Below are 18,280 nucleotides of genomic sequence, written 5' to 3' on the forward strand. Positions count from 1 at the left end.
TGCCCAGGGGTGGCTGCCCCAGCGGCTGACAGCTGACTGAACGGAAGGTCAAGGAGCCATCCCTCCGCCCTCCGCAAGGGGCTGTGGCAGCTGGTCAGGCCTGGGGGCGGCCTGGCCTCCCCCGCTCACTGGCTGGAAAGGAAAGAGCAGGAGCCCCGGGCGGCCAGGCTGGTCTCACCCTGCGCCTCTGCCCACCTCGGGCACCGCCCCCCCTCCCAGTGCACAGGCCTGCCCTCTGGCCCCCAGGCAGAGCACAGGTTAACATGATCCCAGCCCCAGGCTGCGCCAGGCCCTCCCACCCCCTGGCAGCAAGGCTCACGCAGCAGCCGTGCTAGCAGGTGGACCTTGGCAGCTGCGCTACCCCACACACTAAATTTAACCTGCAGCCTCTCCCCGGCCCTCCCAGCCCTGCTGGGGACACCCCTGCAACCAGTGCTGCTCAGGGAAAGGGGGCCCGGCCACCACCGGGCTGACTGGGTCAGTGCCCACCAGAAGGAGGTGACCTGAGCCCGTGTCACTGGGCACTGGTGGTCATGCGGAGCTGCCCCCAGGGACAGAGGTGCTGGCGGTGCCATCTGCCCTCCCACTCGAGGCCCCTAAGGGACCCCTGTCACCCTGATACGCTGTGAATCTGGCCGGCCAACTACTGGCCCCCTTGCCAGCCCAGGCGGAGGCTGGCAGCCAGGTCCCGGGATCGGGGCTCCATGCCAGGATTGGGGGACTCATCCCCCAGGGAGGCTTCTGACTCCAGCCTCGCACCAATGCTCCGGCGTGCGGCTCCAGAGGCCTGTGGAAACCCCTCTCCCCGTTCTAAGCCAGGCCCCCCGGCCCCTGTGGCACGGATGCCCCCTGCCCCATCCCCCAAGGAATGTCCTTGCAGAGCTCCCTGCTGCTCTCAGGAAGGTGAAGAGTTACAGGGGAGCCTCCGGAAGGCCGGGAAGACAAGGAGGCCGGGAGCGGCGCAGGCCGGGCTTCTCGCCCAGTGGCCGTGGGCCTCACTCCCACGCAGGGCCAGGCAGCCACAAGCAAGCAGCTACAGGCCTCCCAACAGGGGCAGGCACACCCAGAAGCAGCAACACCACGGCTCCCCACCCTCGGGACGGTGGCCCGGCCGACGCACACAACAAGGCAGGTGGCGGAACAGCCCTTTATCAGGAGTCACAGGATGAAACTAGGTCTCCGCAGCAGGTCCCCCCGCACGACTTCCGCCAGGGGCCGTCCCCCATCAGCAGCACCGGGGTCCGGAGCAGGGCGTCGTCAGGTCGCCCGAGGGCAGCCTCACATGAGCAGACAGCAGGGCCTCTTCTCCGTGGGGGCCTCCTCCGAGGGCGCCGTGAGCCTCAGCAGGGGCGGGTCTCCGGCAGCCCTGGGGCTGCATGGCTGGGGGCTCTCGGGGTCCACGGGCAGCCCCAGCTCAGCGCCCTCGGGGCCCTCGGGCAGGGGTCGCTGCAGCTTAGCAGCGGCTCGCTGGCGCTTCAGCTCCGCCAGGGTGTGGTGGGCCTTGGCGCGGGCCAGGGCATCGGGGGCGGTGCTCTCCAGGGGGCTCAGCTGGTAGGACACGCTCCGGTCCAGCCGCTTGGAGTACAGGTGCCGCCCTGGGGAACCTCCCACGCGGCCGTTGTGTGGCCTGGCCAACTCTGGGTCCTCCTCCTGCCGGGAAGCAGGGGCCTCAGAGGCCGTCAGGAAGGCGTCTCCGGCCTCCCCGGGCCTTGGGCACCAGGTGGCGTGGCAGCCGAGGGGCAGATACAGGGGTGCGGGCAGCAGCTGTGAAAGGGCACTAGCCCAGTGGGGGCACTGGCTCGCTGGTCCCACCGACTCCTAGGGCGGGTGCAGCGGGAGCGTCGAGGCACCGACGTCAGGCCACAAGCCTGCACCGCTCAGAGGGCAGCGCCCAGGCCCACCACCCGTGTCGGGCTCACCTCGCTGGGCACAGGTCGCAGCTCTGCATCCGTTCGGCCATCCTCGTCCTCCTCGGGGGGCTCCGGGCTAGTGGGCGGTGGCTGTTGCCACACGATGGCCTCCTGGGCGTGCTCCTTGCGGTACAGGCTGGTACGCTGGGTCAGGCTCACCCTCCTCACCACCTTCCTGGGGAGGGCAGGGGGAGGGTGGGGGAGGGTGCCACTCGCCTCACGGATCTACCGGATCTACCGAGGGCCCTGCTGGCACCTCAGCAACATCAGCGGGGGCAAAGCCTGGGGAGGCGGGGAGGGAGATGGGAGGATGGGCGAGGTGTCTGCAGCGGGGCGGGGGGGGGGGGACCAAGGGCGCTCACCCCCGGCTGCCCGCGCTCGAGGTGCGGCGGCGCAGCAGAGAGCGCTGGCGGCCCTGGGCGCGCAGGAGCGCGTCGTGCTTGTGCTTCAGCTCCAGCAGCTTGGTGCGCACCTCCTCGTCCCCGCACACGTCTGAGGAGAAGCGGGTGGAGGTTACGGGTGCCCTCCCGCCCGCCCTGTTGGCTGGCAGAGGCAGCCCCAGCTCACCGAGAGGCGTCTCATCCATCAGAGACTTCCCGTTCAGGTCGGCCCCATGTGCCACGAGCAGCTCCACCAGGTGCACCTGAGGGCCGGCGACCCAGGCTGCTGAAGGCCGTGGAGCCAGGAGCCGGGAGCCACCAGCCAGGCCCGGCTGCCCCCAGGCCCGTGCTCACCTGGCCCCAGTAGGCTGCAGCGTGCAGCGGCTCCCAGCCATCCTGGTCCTTGGCGCTCGGGCTGGCCTGGTGTTCCAGCAGCAGGGCAGCCGCCTCGCCGAACCCATTGGCAGCCGCGACGTGTAGCTACAGGCACACGCCTCAGCCCTGAGTCCCTGCCATGCCCTCCAGCAGCAGCCCCCGCCCACAGGTCACGCGGCCCCACCCTCACCAGCGTGGCCCCATGGTCCTGGGGGACGTTGATGTCGGCTCCCGCCTGCAGCAGGCCACGGATGTCGTCCAGCATATGCAGCTCTGGCAAGGCCCGGGCCCCCTCGATGCTGTCCTGGGTGATGCCTGAAAGGCAGCAGGCTCAGAGCTGGCACCCCGGCACCACTGGTGGGCAAGTGGGCTCATACTCACCACGGTTGGCCATGGCTGTCTCCAGGAAGTCCAGCGTCCCCTCATCCTCACATAGGTCATAAGGCATGTTCCCATCAGTGTTGACGGCCAAGAGGTCAGCACCGCTGCAGGAAGAATGGGCAGGGGCCTTGACCACAGCAACCTTCTCCGCCATGGAGGTCTCAGGTCCACCCTCTGCATCAGCCCTCAGCCTGGGGCTCCCTCCGGGACAGTGTGGGTCACATGTGGAGGTGGCCCAAGCCCTCGGGCCCACCTGGCTGGCCCTGAGCTCTGGATCCTGTCCTCAAGCCAGCCAGGCCAAGCCCCAGTGCCCACCCCTGCCTGAGCTCCACGTTCCTGACACCCATGTGCCTCAGTCAGCCCGGGCCTGCCAGCTGGGAGGCGGAGCCACACTCAAGAGCCCCAGGGAGCAAAAGGTAGAAGGAGGAAGAGGGCCTGGATGCCAGGAGAGAGCTGCAGGGCACAAGGCTCAAGCAGAAGCATGGCCCCGAGGAAGACAGGGAGCTGAAGGGAGCTCAGAACACAAAGGTGGGTGCTCACTGTGGACAGGAACCATCTGGGTACACCCGCCCCCCCACGCCGAGACGTCTACATGCGACAGGAGGAGACTGCCTCCCGCCCACACTCCCACCCTCAGCTCCCGGACCCCTCCAGGGGAGCCTGAGCCCCCCACCATCTGTTCCATAGCAGGGGTCAGAGCTGAGGGGCCAGGGCAGTGGGGGGAATTCCCGGCCCCTGGTGAGGCCGACCACCCTTCCTGTTCACTAAGGCGCATGTGCCCTATACTGCCCTCCTTGTCAAAGACCCCCTGTGTCCAGGTGCCCCTCTATCTGTGTCACTGCCACCCCGTCACTGTCCAGAATGGCAGGTCTCTGTGCAGACCCCAGGGAGACCCGAGCTAGAGGTCAAAGCCCTCAAGGAGTTCCCAAACTGCTAGGGTGCCTGGCGGGAGAACGTACCAGGGCGCACGGCCACAATTCCCTGAGCACATGCCTATTCCCCTGATGTCACGGCGTCTGCAGCCTCTGCCCAGGCCCTGACCTCCACGCCAAGATGAAGGCAGGGGAAGCAAAGGTGAGTGGGAACACAGGAGGCCAAGGGCTCAGCATGCCTCCTGCAGGAGACCCCTGGGCTGTGCCGGGATGAACCACTGCCTGCAAGGAAGGCCCGGCCCCTCCTGGCCCGGCCGCATCCCTCCCCTCCCTCCTACAGGTGCCCACGGTGGCCACACTGACGGGGCCCTACCGGGCAATGAGCAGCTCCACCAGGTGCAGGTGGCCGCAGGTGGCCGCAGCGTGCAGGGGCGTCCAGCTCTCACTGTCACGGGCATTGACCTCAGCCCCGGCGTCCAGGAGCTGCTGCACCATCTCTCGGAAGTCATCGATGCAGCTCTACAAACCACAGGGCCTGAGCGCCAGAGTCCGGGGCCAGTGCGCCCCCCCCCAATCCCCCGCATGGCTGACCTGGTGCAGGGCCGTCAGGCCATCCTCGTTGGCCAGGTCAGGGCTGACCCCACTGTCGAGGAGCTGGCGGACTGTGAGGGGGGGAGCGGGGTGTGGTGAGGGTGCAGAGGCAGAGGTCCGGCCACAGACCAGCCCTGCTCGGTCAGGGTGCCCGGGACTGCGGCTGGAGGCGGGGGACGGCGAGGAGGACCGCGGTCAGGCGGCCAGAGGGACCCCGAGCGCAGGCTGAGGGCTCAAGGGCCGGGGCACTGGGTTTCCGTCTGTCCCGAGTGCGCGTCCGCCGCATGCCCTGCCTCCAGCCCCTAGAGGACCCCCCAGCCCTCAGGCTCCCGTGTGGGGCAGTCCCCACTGGGCTCGTCGATCCCACTTTGGCCAGGGCTCTGGCGCCCCCCCAACACCACCCTCACGGGGTCCCATGCACCTCCGGGCCCTCCATCCCACACACGCCCCGCCTGGAGCAGCCTCCTGCCCCGCCGCAGCCTGCAGCGTGGGCCCAGGGCGTCCAGTCCGGCCCCTCCATAGGGTCTACCCCTCCGCAGAGCTAGCCCCTGTCCTCATTCTTCAGGGGGCCCAGGCTGCCGCCAAGGTCACCCTGGACCTCCTTGGTGGCCTGGCCCTCCCTCCCAGGCACTCCACAGGCAGGAGGAGGACTCGCCCTCCTTCCCACAGTTCCCCGGGCCATGGCCTGGGCACACCCACCACGCCCTCCTGTTTCCCTTGCCTTGAGGCACTGCCCATCCCTCCTTGCCCTCTGCACCCCAGCCTCTGCCCTGCAGGAAGCCAGGAAGAGCCCTCCAGAGCCTCTCCACGAGAGCAGTGAGCACGCAGGGCGCAGGGGAGGAATGAGGAGGCTGCCAAAAGCTCAGGCCTGTCATCTAGCCAGGGAGGTCCTGATGGGGAGGAAGAAGTCAGACAGGGCCTGAGGCAGGTGTCGCATGGGCTGGCCTGTGGGGGACCCCTGCCCCCGCGCTCTAACCTGCTGAGGTGGGCGTTACCGTCCTCCTTTACAGAGGTGGAGACTGAGGACCCAAGCAGGTGGTGGCCAGGACTCTCCTGATCATCGCCCAGTGCCCTGGCAAGAGGCGGCAGAGACTATGGGCCACTCCCAGCCCACCTGAGCCGAGCCCCTGGCACTTCTCCAGACTCCTGGGGGCTTCCCCAGTGCCCCTGCCCACCGACCTCACCCCCGCAGCAGCACCCTGCGCATGCGGCCCCATTAGGGGCCGGCCTCCGGTGGGCGGCCTACCGCGTAGAGCATGCAGTAGAGGGCGGCGGGCCTGCCCTGGGCCTCCACACGACGGCACTGTGCCCTCACGGCTCTCAGGGGCTGGGCCAGGGACAGGGCCTGCCCTGGGGCTCGGCCACGCTCACCTTCCTCCAGGTCATTTCGGGCAGCAGCCTCCAGAAGGGTGACGCTGGGAGGGAAGAGGACCCGCTTCTGCGGCCTGCCGCCGGGGGCCTCCTTCCACGGCCACTCCCGGTGCCCCTTCTTGCCCTGGGCCTCCTTCTCAGCCTGGGCCCACATCTTCACCTGCTGTGCACGTCGCTTCTGGGCATGCTTCAGCCGCTCCTGCGTGCTCATCCTGCCCACCATGGGCATCTCTGCCAGCAGCTCCAGGTGCTCGGCCATGGCGGGGGCTACCTGCCAGGGGGGCTGCTCGGGGCACCAGATGGGGGATCACAGGGGCCAGACTGGGCCTGTGCACTGGGGCAGCTGGTTGGACCAGCACCCTTGGGGGCATCCCCTTCCTAAGGCTCGGTGGTGCCCTCTGCCCCTGGCAAGGCTGGGTCACGAGGCTCCAGGCAATCCTGAAGGACACGGACCCCAGGCAGGAAGGGTAGCCTGCCTCTCAAGAGCCCTGGCACCTCAGCTGCTCAACGGGCAGGGCCTCACCTCCCTCCTGGGGTCAGGGTGCGCCTGTGGGAAGCACCCCAGGACCTGGCCAGCCTCAGTCCAGGGTCTGAAGCTAATTACCCAGATAACAAAGTTGCAGTGTCCTGGTACTTCAGTGAGGGCGAAGAGAGGGCAGGGCAATGGGCAGAGGCCCCTGGGAGCCCTTTGGAGTTCCGGAAGCCCCTTCACCTTCCAGGCTCAGGATCCTGGGTGGGGCCGGGGAGCAGCCATGCCCTGGCCTTCCCTCCCCTCTCCCACCAGGGTCAGTACATCAGTGCTAACAGGGAGGTGCAGCCAGAGAGGCCAGGGCAGGGTGTGCCCACAGAGTCCCGGGGTCTCAGCCCCCAGTGCCCCGGTGTGAGCTGGTCTAAGCAGCCAGAGTACCAGGGGCACGGCAGGCCTGGCAACGTCTCCCGGAGGGCCTGCTTTCGAAGAGCGGTTGGTCAGGCTGCAGACAGCAGGCGGCTTGCACTAGCCTGCAGGGGAGGAAGAGGAAGCACATCATTGCTGGCTCCGGCGGGGAGGCCAGCAGGTGCGAGCTCGCCCTGCCCCAGGAGGCCGGGCTGCAGCGCACAGCCACACTGCGGGACAACGTTCCTGGCCGGGGCCTGCTGTGCCCAGTGCTGGCTTGCACGTGTGCCCGGGCAGGGCCGGGCGGCGCGGCGCAGGAGTCGGCAGGGCCGCAGGCGCAGGTGGCAGCGAGCCTTCCCCGGTGCTGGCCTCAGGGGGCTGTCTGCGGCCTCTCCCTGCCGCCGGCTCTGGCCCGGGTCCCTACAGCGTCCCTGACCATCTGCCCCCAGGCCGGTGGGTACAGGGTCACCCTGGCCTTGGGCCCTCTCGGGGCTGCCCCGAGGGCTCTGCAACCTACAGCAGAGCCTGAGACCCTCTGCAGGACTCCCCTTCCCTCCCAGCCACTCCCAGCCCCCCAGGAGGAGAGGCCCACACGCGCGCTACAGGGCGTGACGTTCCCAGGAAGCCGACCCGAACAACCCACTCCAAGGGATCATAAGCAAGGAGCAAGGCACACACTCAGTCTTGAGCCATGGGGTGGGGGGACCCACAGGAGAAGTGCCCCCCACAAGGAAGGAGCCCCCCCATAGGCCAAGGCTTCCTGGAGAGTGGGCTCACAGGGTCATAGGGACCATTTTGCTTCCTGAAGACAGGCACCAGGACCAAAGCCACCTCCTGGCTGTGTTTAGCGAGATTTAGGGGGCATCATCCAGCCCGTGACTTTACATATTAAGGGGTTCTGATACCACGTCCTACGGAGAACCACCAAAAAGAGCACACAGGTTTTGAACTGAATACACGTCTTTTGGTTTACTCATCCTGAAGGCCATCCATGAACCTTCGTCACGAGGCAGGACCAAGAGCCTCAGCATCCTCCCCCCCCCAACCCAGCCACAGTGGGAAGAACCAGGAGGTCCCCTGGTTTGAGTTGTGGCAGCTTCCAGGGGTCCTCAGCCCCTGACTCTGGTGGGCCCAGCCCTGATGCCCTGGGTCTGCTCTGGGCCTCTTTAGCAGCACCCCTTGCTGGAAGATGCCTGAGGGTAGTCTCCCCATCACTTTGGGCAGGTCCTTGGGCTGCTGACTATCTTCTCTGAGCCCAAGGTGACCCTAAGGAAGAAACACTACAGTGGGCACCCCATCTCAGGACAGTATCGGGGGGTGACACAGCGCCCAATGCCTGGCCCCTCCAGGCTCAGCCCAAGACTTCTGGACCCCAGCCCCCGGGACCTGCCTGACGGCCATCTAGACCCCCTCAGCCGCCTCCTCCCAGCCAGTCCAGGAACAGCCCACAGGAAGTGAAAGAGCCAACCCTCAACGGGGCCACCAAGGCCAAGATGGCTTAGGGGAGTACCACAGAATGGCCAGCACACCAACCCAGGCTGCAGGGGGGATGGCGAGGGAGGCAAGCAGGGCCTCTCGCACCTTGTCCACAAATGCCCCCTAAGTCTCGCTGGAATGTCAAACAGAGAGAATCCAGGCAATGGCATCCAGGTCTCAGCTCCGTGCCCAGGTAAGCGGCACAAGAGCGTGGGACCGAGATGGGAGGAGCCACCTGCAAGGACAAGGGCCACTGACCCCCAAGCCTCTCAGCACACACCACACACTGCTGGGAGCACGTCAGGACCCCTGGCTTCTGGGACGGCAGGCGCAGGACCCGGAACCGAGCCCAGTGCGAACAGGTCCACGCTGGCCCGGGTGCTCAGCGGCCCTGAACATCCACCGTCACCACCTCCCCAACATATCCCGGTCATGATCCCCGTCTGCTCCACAGGGACACTGTGCCCACGCCTCCATCCAAAGTCCTCTGTTAGACAGAACATGAGAGACTCCTAACTCTGGGAAACGAACTAGGGGTGGTGGAAGGGGAGGAGGCCGGGGGGTGGGGGTGACTGGGTGACGGGCACTGGGGTGGGCACTTGATGGGATGAGCACTGGGTGTTATGCTATATGTTGGCAAATTGAACACCAATAAAAAATAAATTTATATTAAAAAAATTAAAAAAAATAAAAAAATAATAAAAATAAAAAATTCAACAAAACAAAACAAAACAACAACAACAAAAAAAACCAAAGTCCTCTGTTAGCCGGTCCACCTCATGCCCACGTCAGCACCGTGTGAAGGTGAGCGACGGTGTAACGAGAATCCAGGCCTGCGAGGGGCAGGGAGTGTCACTTTACTCACCCATGGCCTTGTGCGGAGGGAAGAGACGGAGGCTGGAGGCTGGGGGAGCTCGGGCTGCCCACCCCCCACATGTGAAGCTCTGCTTGGCTTCCTGGGGGGGACTCCTGTGACTTGCGATCAAAGAGCTGGTTTTATTTGTGGCGTGATGTACAAGAGCAAAAAATGGGAGAACCCCAGACGCCTCTCGCTCTGGGAAAGTAAAGTTCATGTTCCCATTGTACAGAGTAACAAGGAAGGTGCCGGGACGGTGCCCGGGAAACCCTGGCGCGGGGCCGACACGGTCCCGGTTTGTCCGTCAGTGCAGACACAGCGTGATGCCCCCATTCCAGGCCGAGCCAGGCCCCAGCCCTCGTGCTCGCCCTCCCCGCAGACTGGCTCACCTTGGAAGACGCCCATGCCACCACGGCCCACTCCCTCACGGGCACAGGCCACAGGCGCCTCCAGCAGCTTCCCGAGCCGGCGGAGGCTGGACGCCGGACACCAGACACGGCACTATTTGTCCCGGCCTGTCTCTCCCACTGGAGGCCAAGCGTGTTGAGGGCACACGTCCCGTCCGTCTCCTCAACCACGTGCCGGCACCTGCAAGAGGAGCCTTTGGTCAGAGTGCGTAAAGGGCTGGGGGGCCCCGGCCTGGCGCGGTGACGCTAAGGAGTAGACAAGCGCAGGCCCGAGGTGCCCTACGACCCCCACCACACAGGCAGGACCTGATGCCCGGAGACTCTACCACGGCCACACCAGGTTGTGAAGGGCGGCCGGGCCACTGGGCGCCTGCTCTCCTCCGCCCCGCGGCAGGCCAGGGCCGGGGACTGGGCTGGCAGAGCAGCAGGGTGCGCGTCGCTGCGTAGGGAGGTCGGCCGTGCTCAGGCCGGGGCCGTGGGCAGAAGGCCGTGGTCACAGCGCCTGGACAGCTGCAGTGTGGGGAGCTGGTGGCAAGGCAGGTGGCGCCTGGCGCTGCACACAGGCCAAGGGACGAACAGACCTGGGCCGTGGCCACGGGCACCCAGCGCCGGGACACCCTCCAGGGCACCCAGCAGCAATGGTACGGGCTGCCGGCAAGCCGAGGCTCTAGCAACCTCTATGACAGAAACACTGGAAATGACCTACCTGTTAGCAAAGGGCCTAATCAAGCAAGACCCCGAGGGGTTCGTGACCTTCCGTACACCACCATGGAACGGTCACTAAGAAACGGTGTCTGTTCAGGGCGCCCGGGGGCCTCAGTCGGGTCAGCAGCCGACTCTTGATTTCAGCTCGGGTCATGATCTCAGGGTTGTGGGATCGAGCCCCACATCGGGACCCCTGCTCAGTGTGGAGTCTGCTTCTCCCTCTCCCTCTGCCCTTCGCCTTGCTCATCTCATGCTCTCTCTCTCAGATAAATAAAAAAATCTTTTTTTTTAAGATTTATTTATTAATGGGGATCCCTGGGTGGCTCAGCAGTTTGGCACCTGCCTTTGGCCCAGGGTGCAATCCTGGAGTCCCGGGATCGAGTCCCACGTCGGGCTCCCCGCAGGGAGCCTGCTTTTCCCTCTGCCTGTGTCTCTGCCTCTCTGTCTCTCTATCATGAATAAATAAATAAAATCTTAAAAAAAAAAAAAAGATTTATTTATTCATTAAACACAGAGAGATAGAGAGGCAGAGAACCTCCCCGCAGGGAGCCTGACGTGGGACTCGATCCCAGGGGCCTGGGATCACACCCTGAGCCGAAGGCAGATGCTCAACTGCTGAGCAACCCGGGGGTCCCAATAAATAAATCTTTAGAAAAAAAAGAAATAGTGTTTGTTCAGTGAAAAAAAAAAAAAAAGGTATAAAGTCTGCATATGGTATGCTGCCTTTTGTGGAAAAAAGGAGTAAATAAGAACATATATTTATTTTAATGTATATAAGAAACACAAGAAACACCAAAAAAGACCAGAAGTGGTCACGGTGGGGTGCAGAGGCAGGTGGATGGGGAACACGCAGGTGGATGGGTCGCTCCTGCTGGCTTCTGAGGCACGCCAGGTAAGGCTCTCCTCAGCGCCTGCAAGTGCTCTGTTTCGGGAGAGCAGGTGTGCACACTCCCATTGGCTGCCAGGGCCGACCTGGGAGGAACAGCACGGGCCATGCTCAGCTCCTGGAGCACCTTCTGTCCTCAGCTGACCAGGGTTTGGGAGCCAAAGAAGCTTTCAAATGATTGATGTGATCAGATTGGGGGTAAGGGGAACCTGACACCTGGCCAGGAACGGACAGGAGAAGTCAAGAACAGGATGAGGAGGGGACAGGTTGTCAGATGCAGGGCAAGGGAGTGAGAGGCAGAGGAAGGAGGGCCCTCAGAAGCAGGTCTGAGCAGTGTCCAGGCAAACTGGCACCAGGAAGCCCAGAAGAGAGCATCCAGGGGTGAGGGGCCAGCAGAGATGCAGACGGGAGGACCAGCGTGACCACTGCAGGGAAGCAGGGGAGGGCCGTGCACAGTGACCGTGGGAACTCTGCTCCAACGCATGGCTACGGATGGCAGGTAACCAACCACCTGGAAAAAGAGCAGGACCTCCCTGTCTCCACGCCCCAAAATCAATTCTGGGGGTGCCCAGGGGGCTCAGTCGGTTAAGCATCCGAATCTTGATTTTGGCCTAGGTCACGATCTCAGGATCATGGATCAAGCCTCGCGTAGAGCTCTGTGCTGGCGGGGAGCCTGCTTGAGGTTCTCTCCCCCACTCTTCCTCTGTGCCCCCCACTCTCTTAAATAAATAAATAAATATTTTTTAAAAATCAATTTCAGACTCATCAGAGACACAGCTGCAAGGAAAAATAAAGCCACAGGAGTATTAGGAAGAAGGGAATAATTATCTGTGTAATCCCAGCACAGGGGAAAGCCTTTTCTAAATTTGACGCAAAACCCAGATATGAAAAGACTGATAAATACGGTTGCACTAGATCTGCACTGAAGAAGAAAACAAACCAAACCAAAACCTCCAAAACCAGAAAACAGATGGTCAGCTGGACAAAACACATGTAATGCACATGGCAAAGTGGTCCTCTGGGCAGTCATGATGGGCCGTGCAGCGTGGGCGAAGTGAAGACATCTCCTGGGACAAAGGACATGGATCCCACTGGAAACATGGTCAGACACTCCAGTCCCCAATAATTACCAGCAGGACATGAGCCTGCACGGCACACAAGGCTGGAGCATTGAGCCCAAGAGTGCCAGCCTGGAGGATGCTCCTGGGGCTCTAGGGAAATGGAAAAGGCCTTGGACCGGGTACACCGTGTGGGGACAACTGCCTGGCACATGGACCTCCCACTGCATGGGTGATCCTTCTCAAAGGAGGAACCGTCTTGTCTTTTACAAGAGAAGGATAAGGAGACGAGCTCAGCAGAAGTCCCCGTGGACGGACACGGTGTGGACTCCACCTTCGGAGAACCTCGGCTGAGCTGGGAGGGAGCCAAGAGACAGGCTCAACCAGAGAAGCGGCATCGAGGGGGCTTCTGACCCTGTGCTCAATCCCCTAACTCTGGGCAACCTGGGCAGCTTAGTGGTTTAGCACCTGCCTTCAGCCCGGGGTGTAACCCCGGGGTCCTGGGATCAAGTCCCACATTGGGCTCCCTGCGTGGAGCCTGCTCCTCCCTCCATCTCTGTTTCTCTCTCTCTGTATCTCTCATGAATAAATATTTTTTTAAAAATCCCCTAACTCTGAAGCCACCTCAGCCCCCTGGCCGGGAAGAGGGCACCCGGCACCCCCGTTCCTCACCGTGGCCTGAGGCCCCTTCCCCACTCCTCTCTGGAGTCTTCGCTGACACAAGCCATGAGCTGAGCCAATCCCCCCCACCGGCCCTGGATGCGGGCATCACCCCGTCGCCGCACCAGGTCTGTTTCCCGGTGGCCTCAATTTCTTAGGACCAGCCTGCAGCTCCCTGCTCCTCAGTTGTGACCCCTTCTTCCGGCCAATGACCTCGTCCTCTGCCCCAATTATGCCCTTGAGCCTGTCGCCATCAGTAACTGTCCCCCCTCAAGTCCCCTCCGGCGTTTCAACCCAACACCCCACTCTCAGACTGTCACCTACCCCAGCGCAGTCCCAGCTCCGTCCTGCAGATGCCGACCCCACGCTGTCACGGCCTCACCTTCAGCTTCAAGCTGTGCTCAACCATCACGCACCCTTCCGCGAGTGCAGGGGCAAGCCCAGCCCGTCCAGCACCACTGCCCCAGCTCTGAATGAACCAGCAGAGCCACAGGCTAAAGTCCACACCTCAGACATGGGCAGGGCCATTTGGCAGAGGCCGCTTTAAGGCAACATCTTGCGCCATGGAACCGTGAGGAAGGCAGAAGGGCCCACGGCGACCCCCAGCCCCCTAGCTGAGCACAGACAGGCCCATCAGGTGGCCCATCTCAAAAGACCCAGAAGCCCTAGCTGACCAGCGGGCCTCTGACACCTGGACGCAGTCTCCCCACGTTCCCATACCTTCCCCCTTCAACGGCAGCCCCGACCACCACCTCCTGGCAGACAGTCTCCCTCTCTGTCCTGAGTGCTGTCCTGCCCAGGGATTTAATAAAGTTCTCTCCTTTGTTCTGCCTCAGGTGAATTCTTTCACCACTCGTGGGGCCAGCCTGCACCCTACTGGGTCACCCCACATTTGGTGGCCATGTGATGAGGAGATCCCACACACTCAATGGCATGAATTCTTCCAGAAATCGTACAGCTTCCTTGCCTTTTCGCCCTTATTTTCATGCTCAGCTGCTGACATGTTTCAAGAGAAGACAGAGCCATGAGACAAGGACATCCACCTGCACCCCCCCACCCCGGCTTCATCCCACTGCAAGGACCCAGACGCACGCCCCAGGACCCTTCCAGGACCGTCTTCCAGCATCAGCTCTCTCCTGTCTCTGGGTCCTTCCCAGCAGCACAGTGATTATTCTAACCTAATTTTAAAAACAATAAATAAATAAACAAACAACACACCATACTGGATGACACAGTAACGTTTGCTATCATTACTTCTATTCATATCTGTACTAAGGTTCTAGCCACTGCAAGTGGGCAAGAGAAAAAACTAAGTGGAATGACGATAGGAGGGGTACAAAAAACTCATTATTTGACATTGTATATGATAAAAAACCTGAAAGACCCTATAGAAAAGCCACTAGGACTAATTAAAACAACAATATTGGCACATACAAAGTCAACATAAAGAATAACTGTATTGGGCAGCCCGGATGGCTCATCGGTTTAGCGCCGCCTTCAGCCCGGGGCATGATCCTGGAGACCTGGGATCGAGTCTCACGTCAGGCTCCCTGCATGGAACCTGCTTCTCCCTCTGCCTCTGCCTGTGTCTCTGTGTCTCTCATGCATAAATAAAATCTTTAAAAAAAAAAAAAAAAAAAGAATAACTATATTTACAAATGCCAGCAACAGGGATCCCTGGGTGGCGCAGTGGTTTGGCGCTTGCCTTTGGCCCAGGGCGCGATCCTGGAGACCCGGGATCGAATCCCACATCAGGCTCCCGGTGCATGGAGCCTGTTTCTCCCTCTGCCTATGTCTCTGCCTCTCTCTGTGACTATCATAAATAAATAAAAATTTAAAAAAAGAAACAAGTACATTTAAAAAAAATAAAAAAATTTAAAAAATTTAAAAAATTAAATAAATAAATAAATAAATAAAAATAAAAAAAAAAACAAATGCCAGCAACAACTAGACAATGAAGCTTTATGAAGCCATTTATAGTAACGTAGTATCCAAAATCATCAATGTCTAGGAATAAGTCTAACAAAAGAGGCACAAGACTCATACACAGAGAACCACAAAATAACAGGACGCACTGTGCTTGTGGGTCACAAGGCTCAGAACTGCCAGCCTGTCATTTCTGCCCACCTCTTTGAAGGTCCAACACAATCCCAACCAAAATCACAGTTGCTGTTTTTGGAACTCACAAAATTCATTCTCCATTTTTTAAAAATTTTTATTTATTTATGATAGTCAAAGAGAGAGAGAGAGAGAGGCAGAGACACAGGCAGAGGGAGAAGCAGGCTCCACGCACCAGGAACCCGACGTGGGATTCGATCCTGGGTCTCCAGGATCGTGCCCTGGGCCAAAGGCAGGTGCTAAACTGCTGTGCCACCCAGGGATCCCTCATTCTCCATTTTATGTGAAATGCAAAAGGCCAAGAACAGTCAGGACAAGGTTAAAAATGAACAAATGTGAAATGCTCATGCTACTCTGTAACAGAACTTAATATAAAGATTGGTAAAACTCTGCAGTATTGGCTTAGGGGCAAATAGACCAATGCAACAGAGGAGAGTCCAGAAACAAACCCACTAAGGGAAGACACTCAATTTGTGACACTGAAGAGCAGCAGAAAAAGAACCTTTTCAATAAATGGGACTGGGTCACTTGGATAGCCACATGGAAAAACAATTCATCTTAACCCCTACCCCAGGTGTGCTGCACATTTAAATGTTAAAGGTGAAGCCATATTCTACAGACTGGACACCAAAGCACAGTCCACATATGACAGCTTGACCACACCACACTTAAAAAACTTTTGCTCCACAAAAGACCCTGTGAAGAGGGTGAAAAGCCAAACTACTGACCGGACAGCACGTCTGCAAATCACAGGCCAAAAAGGACTTCTCTCTGGTTCACAGAAAGGACTCAAAACTCAGCAGTAAAAAACAAACAATCCAATTAGAAATTGGGCAAAAGGTGTGAGCAGACATTTTACTGAAGAGGATATACAGATAGAAAAAAGAAAAAGAAAGAGAAAGAGAAAGAAGAAAAGAAAGAAAGAAAGAAAAAGAAAGAAAGAAAGAAAGAAAGAAAGAAAGAAAGAAAGAAAGAAAGAAAGAGGAAAGCCCATGAAAATATTCAACAGCATCAGCCATTAGGAAAATGCAGATTAAAATCCCAGTGAGGGATCCCTGGGTGGCGCAGCGGTTTGGCACCTGTCTTTGGCCCAGGGCGCGATCCTGGAGACCTGGGATCGAGTCCCACATCGGGCTCCTGGTGCATGGAGCCTGCTTCTCCCTCTGCCTGTGTCTCTGCCTCTCTCTCTGTGACTATCATAAATAAATAAATTTAAAAAAAAATAAAAAAAATAAAAAAATAAAACCACAGTGAGCGGGCAGCCCTGGTGGTGCAGCGGTTTAGTGCCGCCTGCAGGCCGGGACCCGGGATCGAGTCCCACATCGGGCTCCCTGCATGGAACCTGCTTCTCTCTCTGCCTGTGTCTCTGCCTCTCTTTCGCTCTCTCTGAATGAATGAATGAATGAATGAATGAATAAGTAAATAAATCTTTAAAAAATAAAAAAACACCACAGTGAGGAGGGCACCTGGGGGACTCAGCGGTTGAGCGTCTGCCTTTGGCTCACAGTATGACCCTGGGGTCCTGGGATGGAGTCCCTCATAGGGCTCCCCACATGGAGCCTGCTTCTCCCTCTGCTTGTGTCTCTGCCTGTGTGTCTCTCATGAGTAAATAAATAAAATCTTAAAAAAAAAAAACAAAAAAAAAACCCAAAACCCACAGTGAGGCATCACTGCATACCTATCAGAATGGCAGGGGTCTCATACGTTACTGGTGGGCACATAAAATGGTGCGGCCACTCTGGAAAACAGATCAGCAGTATCCTAAAAACACTGAGCATGCGCTCACCACATGACCCAGCAGCTGCACTCTCAGGCATTTGAGAGTCCACAGAAATGGACATTTACATCCACACAAAAACTTGTACGTGAACTTCACAGCAACTTTATTCATAAGAGGCCCAACCTGGAAATAGCCCAGGCCTTCAACGGCAAGTAGTTAACCAAACTCCGGTCCACCCACATCATGGAGCACTCTTCAGGGATGAAAAGGGTCATCTATGGATCACACAGCCTGGGTGGCTCTCAAGGCCCTAGGCTCCTCCTTCACAGCCACCCCCTGCATGATTCCACTTATACAGATCCTTGATGTGGTAAGATCGTGGGGTGGGGCGTGCGGGCAGAGGAAGGCGGTGGCCAGGCCTGCACAGGGCAGCACAGAGTCCTTGTCATGGAGCTGTTCTTGCACTTTGACTCTGATGGTTACACAGATCTACAGGGTTAACAAGACTGCACAGAAATAAATGCACATAAAACTGGTAAAATATGAAAAGGTCAGTGGAATGTGTGCATGTCAGGGTCCTAGATGCCTCAAGGGACCGGCAATTTGTGCAACAAGACAGTCTCTCTGAACTATTTCTTACAACTGTAGGAAAATCTACATTGACCTCAAAACTGAGTTTCAAAATAAAAGGAGTGAAAAAGGAAGGCCTAGTGTAGGGAATGGTATTGGCAGTACCTAACTAGCAAGTGATCTAGAAAGAACTACAAAAAAGCGAAAAGAACCCTTCCACCAAACACGGCAACGGGCCAAGACCATCTGCTACTGCCTCACCTCATCCACACGCTGCCACACAGGGTCCCCAGGCCCACAGGCAGCAGAGACTCATACCAGTACACTCCCCGCGAGTGGAGACCCACAGTGGGTAAGGCGCAGAGCAACTGGGAGCGCCCCAGACCGCCCATGGTATACGTGTCCCCCACTAGCCACTCCACTGCAGGCACGGCCCCGAGGGAGATGCGCCAGGGTCCTGAACTGAGCTGCTCCAGGGGCACGGCTACACAGGACGCTCCCAGGGCAGCTGGCCACCCGCGCTGTGGGCTCAGTGCTGTGTCCACATCCAGCTCCCTGAACCTTCAGGAAACACTGCTCAAGTATTAAGGGCATGAATGGCTTCCCAAGCACCTGGCCTCATGGGCAGTGGGGAACCACCAGGATCATTCCAGCAGCAGAATGGAAGGGATCAGCTGTCACATAACTGCCACTTGGCACAGCATCAGAACGCACTTTCAGAGACCAGCCCTACGAGGCTGGAGGGATTATCATCCTTGCTCACGGCCCAGGCGGCACAGGACTCCCAGGAGAGGAGCCATATCCACAGTTTCACAGCTGTCATTCCAGGTTCACATGTGTCTCACAGCCAACACAGGAATGGGGTTAATGGCCTCCTACTCCAAAGGGTCCTTCCTCCATGCCCTGATCTCTCACAGTGCCGTATGCCTGTCCCTCTGTCCTGCCGGCCTCCTACCATCGGGTCTCAGGAACCCCTCATGGGCAGCCCCTTGGTGGACTGGACTCCAATCCTGCCTACACTACTGCCTGGGGCCTCCTACGGTCCCTCCGACTCCCCTGGGCCCAGCCTC

At 59.5% G+C, this 18,280-nt stretch overlaps 1 protein-coding gene and 1 long non-coding RNA gene across 5 annotated transcripts in view; one reads left to right on the forward strand and one right to left on the reverse strand.

The window, feature by feature from the left end:
- Positions 1-1,133: 1,133 nt before the first annotated feature.
- The window catches only part of PPP1R16A (protein phosphatase 1 regulatory subunit 16A), a 36,399-nt gene continuing 19,252 nt past the window's right edge, over positions 1,134-18,280 (reverse strand). For 2 of the 4 annotated variants that reach the window (XM_041768801.1, XM_041768800.1), the window contains exons 2-12: positions 9,476-9,674; positions 5,881-6,879; positions 4,510-4,580; positions 4,292-4,437; positions 3,047-3,150; positions 2,856-2,980; positions 2,645-2,770; positions 2,478-2,553; positions 2,273-2,402; positions 1,920-2,085; positions 1,134-1,650 (exon numbers count right to left, since the gene is read on the reverse strand). In XM_041768801.1, the coding sequence (XP_041624735.1) occupies positions 1,279-1,650; positions 1,920-2,085; positions 2,273-2,402; positions 2,478-2,553; positions 2,645-2,770; positions 2,856-2,980; positions 3,047-3,150; positions 4,292-4,437; positions 4,510-4,580; positions 5,881-6,139 (1,575 nt within the window). In that variant the 5' untranslated portion in view covers positions 6,140-6,879; positions 9,476-9,674 and the 3' untranslated portion in view covers positions 1,134-1,278. Of the gene's footprint in view, positions 1,651-1,919; positions 2,086-2,272; positions 2,403-2,477; positions 2,554-2,644; positions 2,771-2,855; positions 2,981-3,046; positions 3,151-4,291; positions 4,438-4,509; positions 4,581-5,230; positions 5,582-5,880; positions 6,880-9,475; positions 9,675-13,126; positions 13,267-18,280 lie in introns of those variants that run through there. The other 2 variants (XM_041768802.1, XM_041768803.1) reach the window with 2 other exon arrangements.
- Positions 3,085-4,397, forward strand: LOC121498732. Its single transcript, XR_005989866.1, has 3 exons — positions 3,085-3,574; positions 3,984-4,120; positions 4,259-4,397. It is a non-coding gene; the product is annotated as an uncharacterized LOC121498732 (long non-coding RNA).

The sequence above is a fragment of the Vulpes lagopus genome, chromosome 9 (genome assembly GCF_018345385.1).
Source record: "Vulpes lagopus strain Blue_001 chromosome 9, ASM1834538v1, whole genome shotgun sequence".
Classification (NCBI taxonomy): Eukaryota; Metazoa; Chordata; class Mammalia; order Carnivora; family Canidae; genus Vulpes; species Vulpes lagopus.